We start from the raw sequence: 12,449 nt of genomic DNA on the forward strand, positions 1-12,449 counted from the left end.
GCAGAAGCCTATAGGCTTATACACCGGGATCTGGATAACCGAGATCAAAGAAGGCCTGGCAAGAGGTGAAAAGAAAAATGTTGACTTCAGGATATTGCGATAAAATCCTCTAGACCTACGATCCTCACAGCGCTGCTCCAAAACGCTGATCCTTTAACAGCTGCAGAGCAGCGCGCGGCGGTAAGGTGGATAGAATAAATGTGTGTGGATAATGTGCGCGCATCAGGGACTCATCCATCTCTGCCGGGAGCGGAGAGATCAGGGATCAAATAAATAAATAAATCCAAATAGCATTTCTTCAACAATCTGCCTCTCTAAATATTCCGAAGAGCGACGGCAGGGACGCAGAGGAGAGGCGAGGAGGTGGAGAGCTCCAGGAGGCTGCCCTGTTCTCCTGATTAACCGGCCCGCTGAAGGGCCGATAAGCCAACCCCACCCCCCACACCCCTCCGCTGTGAGGACTGAGAGGAGACAGCCTATATATAAAGCCCAGCAGCAGCCTTTCAGCGGGCATCTGCCATCAGATCATCATCACCCTCCTCTTCTGCATCTTTTCGACCTGCAACCTGACTTGGATTAATCATTGTTTTTGCGTTATCAGTATAGCACACAGTAGGAGCAACCATGTCTCACGGATGGGGATACGGACCAACTAACGGTGAGGACCTCTCATCATGGATGTTCAGGTTTTCTATATGTAACAAGTTGCTGCCCCACTCTGACATCAATTTTGCATCCGTGCAGACAACTTAAATACTTAAATATTTACATTATCACAGTAGCATAACTTCAATTTACAGTTGATAGTTCATTCAACAATTCAGTTTTAAACTCAGGCTACTTAACTGGTAAAACAGGGAAGCATTTGTTATTTTTAATCCAGCCATTCTGTAGGACAGTTAGTGGCTCTGTAGGATGTGCAAAACATATGAAAAACTTAAAAAAAAAAAAAAAAAAAAAAAAAAAAGAATTTACACTGGCTAAAACAGACAGTTAATTCATCTATAAATTGACTTAAATTGGAACCTTTACTATTAATGGATTATAATGATTTTATTGAGGTATGAGAAAGATGTGTGTGTGTGAAGGATCTAAAATAGCCTCTTATACAGCAACAGAAGCATGGATAGAGATTAGAATTAGCTCTCAGTGGTATTATTTAAGGTACATTTAATTTACTCAGTTGCAAGGTATAGCCTATTTTAACTTCCATTTTACTTTCTATTTTTTTAATGCTGCTTAAACTGTATTGCAGTACTTAACATGAAAAACAGAAGTTAACATGAAAATCACTAGTACACTAGTAATATCATGCTGACAAAGGCCATTGCATATTGAATAATTGTACTTCTCCTTTCACTTTGAGTACATTTTTCTGATAATACTGTATTTTTACATACTCCTAGTGAGTATTGTTGCACCACGGTTTTGCTACGTGGAACCTTAAAACTTTCAACTGTGGTATCATGTGAAGGATTTGAATACTTTGCGGCACAACTGCCTGATAGAGCAAGGAAAAAAACAGCAAAGAAATGATAATTATTATTTTCTTTGAGTATTGAAGAGGTTGGTGTGGAAATTCTCCACACACAGAAAATAATAGAATTGGACAAAACAGTGTGCTATTAACATGTACTTTTTTAAATATTTGAAATTGTATTTGTAGGACCTGACAAATGGGGAGAAGAATTTCCTGTAGCTAATGGGACCAGGCAGTCTCCCATCAACATTGTCCCGAGGGAGGCCCATTATGACCACACTCTGAAGGCTCTAAAACTCAAGTATGACCCCTCCAACTCCAACGGCATTCTCAACAACGGACACTCCTTCCAGGTGGACTTCGTGGATGACACAGACAGTTCCAGTAAGCAATAGTGTTAGGACACAAAAGAAGACATATAGCCATTTACCCATGCACATCTAACACATCATCATACCTAAACATCATAGGTTGATTTCCAAAACCTCCCAAAATGACACATACGACCGTAACCGGCTCAGTTTAAACACGTAGTAAACATTTTGAAACCAAACTAGTTACGTTTAGGCAACAGAAATACTTAGGGTGAGTAAAACATTAGGGATTGGCTTGAAATGAGTCATGTAAAACTACTAAAATTAGTTTGCAGCGTGATGTCATGGAGGTCACTGCGTTAGAGACTAAGGTCCCTAAAACTTAATTTCCAAATAACAGTTTTGGTTTCACACGGTACACGGACCATGATCTCCTGGGAAAAGTGTTGTGTGATAATATTACAGCCATGAGAGGTCGCCGCCTAACAAGACACGTCATTTTGGGTCATTATGATCTGCTTGCATAATCGACCTATAAGGTCGATTACATGTAAAGAATACATGTACTTGCTTTGCACAGCTGTTGCAGCAAATATCATTTTCTACAATAGTATTAGTACCGGTTAACGTTATCTGGCTGTCTTGTTAATGCCTCCACCCCTGAATGTACTGTAGCAGATAAGAGCGTCGGATGATGTCAGCACTGTTTAAGTATCAGGAGGTCCACAGGACATATGCGCCCCACCTCACCCTGCTGCGCTGACACTGGTTATTCAACATTCATCCAACAGTGCAACTCATGAAAAGCACATCAATATGAATTCAATTTATTTTTGTATAGCAAATCAATACATGTAAAACATATTTATGTAAACTCTCTGAGTTTATTATGGCACCAAATATTGCCTAATATTGCAGCAGCAACAGTGGTAAAACAGAAGTTAACATGAAAATCAATTAGTCATGAACTACCAGAAGGGTGCAACAGAGACTGACTGATATTTAATATTGAGACAAATTTATAAAAGAATGGTCAAAACAGGCAGAGATTATGAGTCAAGCTCCAAAACCCAGCGTGACATATTTCCCATGATGCACCTCAACGATGTCTTTTATTAGAACTTCCCTGACATAGTAAACACCCACACCTTTCAAATTCCACACCTCCAGTTTGAAACAGGCTTTTCTGTTATAAATGTGTATTCTCCATGCCGATGACATCAATATGACATCATCAGTGTAATTTCCTTAAGCTAGGTAGAGTAGTACTAACCATGACTTTTACTTATGTGAAAAATTCAGTGGAGTGCACCTTTAAAAAGTGATGGAGGATGTCTTGCAAGTGAAATTTCACAGAACATGGTTCTCTGTTTTATGGTTAAAACAAACGATTAAAAAGAGAATGTACATTTGACATTAAATAAAAACAATAAAAGCATTAAAATGGATTATAAACAAGGAGAAGAACACGTCATTACCGACTGTATGATACTGACAAGCATGGATTTACTTCAATGTTGGTGTTAAATCTGTCTTTTCCTGGATGCATCTCTAATGAGTCGTTTGTTTTGTTCTAACCAGCCCTGACTGGAGGTCCTATTTCTGGAACTTATCGTTTGAAGCAGTTTCATTTCCACTGGGGAGCCAGTGACGACAGAGGCTCAGAGCACACTGTCAACGGCATCAACTTTCCCTGTGAGGTACTGAAGCTACTGGAGCTTCTGCTTACATCCACCACATACAGTAACAGCTCCTCAATTCGTGTTATTTGATACACGACTAGCTTGCGTGGTGTTAATGTTGGGACTATCCGTCTTTGTCGAGAGGCTTATAGTGTGTTCCATTTACCTCGGAAGTTGGAAGCCGAAGCTGGGAATGGCGTCCCACCCGAGTTGAATGCGTTCCATTTACAAGTCGGATTTTCAGTGTTTTCATTAGCTCTAGCCAGGTTAGCCATTGTTAGCAATGCCAGTTTATAACAATGCATTACGCTGTTTTTGTGCATACCAACATAGTGACAACCTTGTCCACGGATAGAATATGGACGAATGATTTAGTGAGACGCAAATAACAAAGAAGTGCTTATAACTGTATGTTACTACAGCTTTCACAACTGATGCAGCCATGTTGGATTTTTAGCTCGGGGTACTCGGTGGTTGCCCAAATTCGAAGCTCGGAAATCCGAGGTCAGGGGGGCGTGTTTCCGACTTTGACCTCACAACAGGAGTTATCTCAGGACACTTTACAGATAGAGTAGTCTAGACCACACTCTATAATTTACAAAGACCGACAGTGGCGAGGAAAAACTTCCTTTAAATGGGCAGAAACCTCAGACAGACCCTGACTATTGGTGGGCGGCCATCTGCCGCTGCCGGTTGGGACACAGAGACAGAGATACAGATATAGAGAAATATGATTCATAATAATTATAGCAGTTGGTATGATGAACAGTGGCACTTATAGGAAGTAACAATATAGGTAATAGAACTATGACTAGAAATAATAGTTGTAGCAGTGCAGGGCATAGCAGGGCATCGAGGAGCTGCAACCACGACTTAGGTGCCAATCCAATCCAAGGAAATTTGCAAGACAAGAAAACGTAAAGACTCCTGGTAACAAGCTCCCTGGAGCCAAATTAGTAACAAGCATTACTGGGACATGAATGCACGCAGATGATGAGAGAAAGGAGTTCAGTTTGTCAAAAGAAGTCCCCCAGCAGTCTAAAACTAAAGCAGGCAAACCTGAGCCAGCCTACAAAGGGTTGGTAGATGAATCCAACAGCTATGAAGAGAAGCAGAGATAAGGAGGGGGTGCCGTGTCTGCAGCAACACACACCCTCCCTTGCAGAAATCTTTATATTGGTTCTTTTTATTTTTCATAGGACACTGCAAAAATACAGAATTTATGACTTTATTAAACACATAAAAACTTGGACCCATGACCTCGGTGCTGTATTCCCAAATTACTGACTGTGGCACTGCCACGAGGAGACTATAGCAAATTAGTCAGATAAAGTCTTAAATGATCACAGATGGGCCTCCCACTCTATCTCCGACATTTTTGGACCTAGCTGAAAATAATACAGGCTTGAAAATAATTGCAATTGTCTCTCTTCAGATCACTGTCTCATTTTACAGGCTAAACCATTCATACAAATAGCTAGAAAAAGCAATTAGCTGTAATTTGTATGTATACCACATATTTATTACTGTAAGCCCCACATCAAGATGTTGGGTCTGGGAACTCAGCATTGGCAGGGCTCAATCCGAGGGGATAAACGGTTGTCTTTCAAATTCCCTTTGCACGCAATAGGATAGGGCTACAACCAACCAGAGCAACGCTAGTTGATAGATAACATATTTGCCGTATCTGGTCGACAAAACTCATTTTTTAAGACTGACTTCAGTGCTTAACTCCAAGTCTTCCAGAGTCGGGGCCAAAGCCAATTCGAAAGACCTCTGTTCGCCAGCAGCAGCAGCCATTTTCTTTGTTTTTAAGTAGCAGGGAATTCATGCGGAAGCGTTGCAACACTGCCATCCTTTTGTTAAGCCCACCCACCGATTCTATATACAATGTGATTGGCCTGACCAGAATTTGGCTTTTCTAACTTGCAAGCCAACAAAGAGTGGCTAGGCTGACACTGGCTACAAATTACATTTGGGAAAAAAAACACACTATCGTTCATGATAGTGTATGGATGAGATACTGTCTGAAGCCTGTGCCTTAAAAGTCAAACTTGGCTTCTTTTTCTTGATAGCTTCATCTGGTGCACTGGAACACTAAGTACCCTAGCTTTGGCGAGGCTGCCAGCCAGCCTGATGGACTCGCAGTGGTTGGGGTCTTTCTCAAGGTAAGTCATCAGTGATTTATGCAAGGGACTAAGTATGTTTAAGAGAAAAGCCAAATAATGAACACTGTATTTGAGTATTGTTAATTCAACTCTGTGTGTATCTGTGTTGTGCTCCAGATTGGTGCTGCCAACCCCAGGCTTCAGAAAGTTCTGGATGCCTTGGATGCTATTAAGACTAAGGTAAAAACAGTCCCAGAATTCACAAAACACAGATTTTCTGAAGACAAATGTGCTCATAACTTCTATGAACAGCAATTAATAAGTTTGTGCAACTGTCAGCTCAATTTTTATGGTGAACAAGGAATAACAATTCCTTCCTCACCCACTCTTTTCTCTCCTTTCTTCCCTGACACCTGCAGGGAAAGCAGACCACCTTTCCAAACTTTGACCCAAAGACTCTTCTTCCGGGTTCTCTGCATTATTGGACCTATGATGGCTCTCTGACCACGCCTCCCCTGTTGGAGAGTGTCACCTGGATCGTCCTCAAGGAGCCAATCAGTGTCAGCTCTGCACAAGTACTTAACTTTCATTACATACTTGCTCACTTCAAAATCAAAAGCAAATTTAGTGTTTTGACTATTGATATACTTGCCTTTGGTAGACTAAAGTTAGCTAACTACAGTACATGCTCTCCAGTCTTTCTTTGCTGTTACGAAGGTGTGTGGATGAAGCAATAAGTTGTCAAATTGTACTTTTGTAGCGACTGCCTAGTTAGCGAGCGGTAAAAAATGGTATTTGCCGGTGCTGCATTGGCTCATGTGATTGATCAATCATCGACGTACACTTACGTCCGGACCAATAACTGTACAAAGTTCATCTCGTGCAGGGAGAGTACCGACTCTGAAGTAGGAGCTAAAAAAGGCCATTCTAAAACGGCGTTCTAAGATCTACGATCATTTGTAGTTTTTGTGGTGCGGACAAAATAAAAAGGGGGGTTCTTATAACTATGAAAAAGTTCCTTGTAATGTGCGTGCACAAGCACACAATATCCTGTGTGTAATTGTGGCAATTACAGATATTTTTCTTGTCAGCCCACCTGCTGGTATGTAGGTTGGATATTAGGGGTATGAATCTTCACTGGTCTCACGATTCGATTACGATTATCCTGTCAACGATTCAAATCAATTTGATTCCACGATGATATATATGAAAGAGTATTTGCTCTTAAAAAATGCCCCTTCCTGAATGTAGCAGAGTCTGAAAACAAGTTAAAGCTGAAAGTGTTCATCTTAAAATGAGAAAATATAAGACTAGTGTCATGCCTCAGGTAGTCTGAGAAGAAGAAAAAGGCCAGTCAATTGCTGCAGAATTAAGAGAGCTGGCTATTCCCTCATTAGTCTTACAGTATTTTTCAAATACCTTCATACACACTTCAGACTTTGATTTGGTAGTCATCTCATTAAGTGTTTGTGCATGGTTTAGGGGGCCAGAATGTTGGTCCAAACATTGTCATTGTCAAGAGTGTCAGAAGCCGTATCATGCTTTAGAGCAGGGTGGGGCTGAGCATTGAGGGCCTTCTGTTTTGTTTAGATTACATTGATTCCCTGTATCTCCAGTGGCCAGTTTGCTATCTACCTCTTTGCATGATTAACACTGCCACCCTGTACTTTCAAACACACATTGGTAAAAGGCTTTTTACTTTTAAAAAGGCTTAGGTTTAATGCTCAGTTTACCTCCCCTAAATAAAAGATTTAAATGTACATGTATAAGGTGTGCTTATATAGAAAACTATTTCCTTTCTGCAATGTATAAATTAAGCCACCGATGCACTAAAGAACAGCGCAACACTAAAAGAGGTGCAAGCATTGCTGAGTGAGCCTGCTGCGGGAAATTAAATCCAAGCTTAACAGCTAGCTAAAGGCTAAATGGCTCCCAGAGGAATTGTTGTTTATGCCACACTGAGGCTTGCATGCAAACACAAACACAAACACACACGCACGCACGCACGCACACACACACACACACACACACACACACACACACACACACACACACACACACACACACACACACAGGTGTTTTACACTCACCATACACCAACAATATTTCATTGTTGGACAATTTCCTTGCAAATTGCAAATCTTAATGCAAATATGTGCGAAATGGGACTAGTTTTTGCGTCAGCAGCGCTGTGTTCTGCACCATCATGTGCACATTGTAGATAACAACCACAGCAGGAGGGTGTGAGGTGGCTAACACTGTATAACTGGGGTGGAGCTTCACTCTGGATTTTCACTCCTGCCACCTAAAATGACACAAGTATTGTCTGGTTACATTACATAGGTAGGGTAGGAAATTGGCGTAAACAGCATTACTAATCTTGAAACCATTTTCTGTTATACTATGCTGGAATAAGGTTCACAAAATGAATGTTTATCTGACAAATCTGCTACATTTGAATCTAAAATAATAATAATCTTGGACGCTCTAAATGCAAATCAAGTATCCCCAACAATGCCAATGTGGTGTTCGATACTTTGAATTGAAAATTAGGCCAACCGAATACAGTAATGACAAAAATGTAGGCTGCTGTATACAGATTGCTGTATCCGAGTGGAGGTCAAAGCACATTTCAGGACACAGGTTCATTGTTTTAAACTTTAAATCTTGATTATCTTTTCCTCTTTTTTCTTTCTCGTCGTCTCCTTTTCTCATCAGATGGCCAAGTTCCGCAGCCTCCTCTTCACTGGAGAAGGAGAATCTCCATGCTGCATGGAGGACAACTACCGGCCTCCTCAGCCTCTGAAGAACCGTAAGGTCCGCGCCTCCTTCAAATAAGCCCTGCTTCATCTTCATAGCTTCCTTGCCCCCTTGGGGCTTATCCTTCCCTCCTTTCCTGAACCTTCTTACTCCCATTTTTCTCCATATGCAGTCTGTACTTAGCTTGTATTAGCCCTATTGACATTAACTTCAAAAGTAGAAACCTCTGCTTACACTTTTTATGACATACACTTCCTGGATGTATCTTGAATCAAATAACTTTGAGCATTTTTTAAGCTTTGACACTATTAAGACATTGGCCCCATTTACACTTTTCAATTTGAGTGTTTTATATCCAGATAAAATCCACTCCACCCTCTCGTCCAAATAAGGCCACTTCCGGTTTAAAAAAACTCTACAAACCAATGGGTGACGTCACTGTTGCAACGTCCATGTAAACACGTTTTACAGTTTAAGAATGAGACAGAACCATGGCTAATTTCAGTGTCATTTTTGTGTAACTTTAACTGCCGTTTACACGAGGACAGAGACAGAATATTGATTTATTTTAAAATAATCTGACAGTGAGTGGCTATTTTCACAGACTTCTCACTGACATAGGTAACTCTGTGGGAGTAGTAAATATTGTGTATGTGTCCTGGAGATGGAGCTATAATGCACTTCAAACTACCAAGATCCGATATACCAAGACGCATTTAGTGACTATATGTAAATGGGGTCATAGATTGGGCACTTGTGTGCCACTCAGAAATATTACATACGCATTTTCCACTTGGTCAGACACTGCCTTAGCACAAAAAATGATAGCCTAAGAATGTTAGTCTATATCAGCTAACACAGGTTCCAAGGGACTAGTGATCTACTGAAATTGTCACAACTACTAACACTGGAACAGGTATTGTTACCCCTGTTCTTGTTTTGTTTGTAACATGTTATGCAACCCATTTTCTCTGGTCACTTTATAACTAATAATCTAAATTATTTTCTTATTTATAAGAGTATAATTTTCAATCAACAGTAATATACTTTTTGTTAGCATTGTTGTACTGAAGTGAAAAAATGGGATGATGTGTGCTATATTCTACAATTATAGGCAAAGGCACAAAAAACTACAAGTAATACAAAAATAATGATAATTTCTCCGTACTTTTTTAAAATATAAGTAATATGCTTTGCCTTGTTTGACAATGAAAGCCTTTATTAACTTACGGAAGCTTCTTGCTATGCATTCCATGCATTTATTGTGTTGTGATATTGTGCTGCAGACAGCTGCTCAGATTGTCAAAGCTTATGTTTTTATCGATGCCTTATTTTTGTCAGTTTGAGACAAAGTGATCATACTGAGTTTGGCCATAACGTCTCGCCCTGGTGACTATATATTTGTGCACTGTGGCAACCACCCATCCATTGGCACTTCTATACAAGTAGGATTTTTAGATCATCTCATGATGGCAATGCTATGGAATGCTCCAGTATGTTGTGAAAGACAGTCCTACCTATTGGCTGATTGTTCAGCCTCAGGCCATGTCTACACTAATGCATGTAAAAAGAAAAATGTGACGATTGTTGTCTGTGTTGGGCTTCCATCCATTCCGGGTCAATGGAGGGGTTTTTTGTTACAAAAATCAGCCAGAACCCCACTGACACAGCTGCATTACTGATGCTATGGCTCAACTCATCAGTCTACAGTACGATTGTCACTCCATGTTTTATAAAAACTGATCAAAATCTACTGAACTGAACTACCTATCACCACAGTGCATTAAAATGTGCCTTTACGACTCATGTATGACTGAGCTTCTAAGCTGGAAAGAATTGAAAAGATCAATTTATGACTATACATTAACATAAGCTACATATCAACGTAGGTGATATAGTTTTTCTTGAAATACTTAGAGTTTCCCAGAAATGTCTGTAGTCATTACTCAAACTAAACTGAGATCAATGGCAGACCGGCGCAATGTAACTTTCAATGTTATAAACCACTTTCAGAGTGTGGCTTTAGTGAAACAGATGTAACATTTTAAAGTGTGTCTCCTAAAACTTCTGTCATATTACAGATGGGAAATATTTTTTTTGTGAATCTATCATGTCATAATGGACAATAATTGTATCAATAAAAACTCGTAACTTGCAGATGCTTCAAGTTGTCTTTCTTTCGCACAACTCCTAATCACATATTAGCATTCATTTGATCTACAAATTACAGGATTACTCCAAAGGGTTTCATTATTCACAGATATTGTACTGTTAGTTAGCAGCATTGAGGATAGCAATGTTTGTCTTGTTAGTTGGTCCACTCCTTGGATCCAGATTAAAATATCTCACCATTGAATGAACTGCCATCATTTTTGTACAGACATTTATGGTTTCCAGAGGATGAACCTTAACAACTTTTGGTTATCCTCTGGCTTTTCCTGTAGCTCCTCCATGAGGTTGATATTTGTGGTTTTGAGTGAATTTTCTCAACATATGTTTGAGGGATTGTCATGTAATTTGGTACAAGAATGGTTCCCATTGGTGTCCCTATGATGTTTAATCTAGCACCATTATCAGGTCAACATTTTACCTTTGTCCAATACTTTAGTTTGTGACCAAATACTTATTATACAAATTACATTCACAAAGGCCAGAAATACACACACCTGCAGACAGGACCCACACACATGGAGAGATATCAGAGAGAGCAGGCTGCCCATGGACAGTTGATGCTTCGGTGCCTTGCTCAGAGGCACTTCGGGAGTGCAAAACCAATGACATTCCCATTGTATCATCCTTTGAGTGAAGAATTTTACTTGGTTTAACCCAATTTTAATGAGGGCGGATGGGATGCTTTGTTGCAATAATTAATTCCTTTCACATAATACTTTACACAATGCAGACTTTGATATAATTAGGACAGAATTATAAATTGAGATTCTATTATAAATCAATTGTAAAACAATGCTGCTGCATTTGGAGGAGGATGAGTGGTATTGGCTAGTGAAAGCCTTATGTAACAATGTTTGGCTGTTAGTTGGTGTCTCTGCCAACACTCCTTTGTTTGAGTCCTCATCATCACAAACCATTAGCTGGATGGTCTTTGTTGGCCATTTAACAGTCTCTGACAGTCTCTTTCAGTGTCTCAGCTGCAGCGATGGATAGAAGGGGGAGGGTGTGTGGGGTGGGGTGGATGAGTTGTTTTTTTGTTGTCTTTTTATATTTTTTGGAGAGAAATTAGCTCATTTCACCACTGTGGAGCCAGAACAGAGAAGAGCCTGACAGAGATGAGCGACCAGGATCCTCTGATGGATGGAGAGGCAGAGGAACGCAGTGGACTTCATATATGTACTGCTATGGTATTGTCCTGGCCTTCAGCACTACTGTCAGAAATCTAGGAGATATTTTTGATCAGGATATATCCTTTAACGCCCATCTAAAACAAACCTCAAGAACAGCCTTTTTTCATCTTCGTAACATTGCCAAAATTAGGAATATCCTGTCTCAAAAAGATCCTGAAAAACTAGTCCTCGTCTTGCAATTCGTTACTTCCAGGCTGGACTATTGTATTTCCCTACTGTCAGGTTGCTCAAATAAGTCCCCTAAGACTCTCCAGCTGATCCAGAATGCTGCAGCGCGTGTTCTGACAAGAACTAAGAAAAGAGATCATATTTCACCTGTATTAGCTTCTCTGCATTGGCTTCCTTCAAAATTCAGGATTGAATTTAAAATCCTTCTTCTGACCTACAAACCTCTAAATGGTCAAACACCTTCATATCTTGAGGAGCTCTTAGTACCTTATTGTCTCACCAGAGCACTGCGCTCCCAGAATGCAGACTTACTTGTGGTTCCTAAAGTCTCTAAAAGTAGGATGGGAGCCAGAGCCTTTAGTTACCAAGCTCCTCTGCTGTGGAACCAGCTCCCAGTCTGGGTTCGGGGTGCAGAAACCATCACCACATTTAAGAATGAACTTAAATCTCTCATGTTTGATAAAGCTTATAGTTAGGGAGTGAGGAGTTGCAGCTTCCGCCTAGCACGGCCACCTGCTTCTCTTCATAGTCGTCAGATCAATATAATATAACAAAAGTAGAGGCAGGCCAGTACA

At 40.2% G+C, this 12,449-nt stretch overlaps 1 protein-coding gene across 1 annotated transcript; it reads left to right on the plus strand.

The window, feature by feature from the left end:
• The first annotated feature begins 504 nt into the window (after positions 1-504).
• On the plus strand, positions 505-9,947 carry cahz (carbonic anhydrase). Its single transcript, XM_028592843.1, has 7 exons — positions 505-658; positions 1,667-1,864; positions 3,376-3,494; positions 5,552-5,644; positions 5,762-5,824; positions 6,004-6,159; positions 8,303-9,947. The coding sequence occupies exons 1-7, from the start codon at positions 625-627 to the stop codon at positions 8,420-8,422; spliced, it is 783 nt and encodes a 260-aa protein (XP_028448644.1). The 5' UTR covers positions 505-624; the 3' UTR covers positions 8,423-9,947.
• Positions 9,948-12,449: the final 2,502 nt, after the last annotated feature.

The sequence above is a fragment of the Perca flavescens genome, chromosome 12 (genome assembly GCF_004354835.1).
Source record: "Perca flavescens isolate YP-PL-M2 chromosome 12, PFLA_1.0, whole genome shotgun sequence".
In the NCBI taxonomy this organism is placed as follows: domain Eukaryota; kingdom Metazoa; phylum Chordata; class Actinopteri; order Perciformes; family Percidae; genus Perca; species Perca flavescens.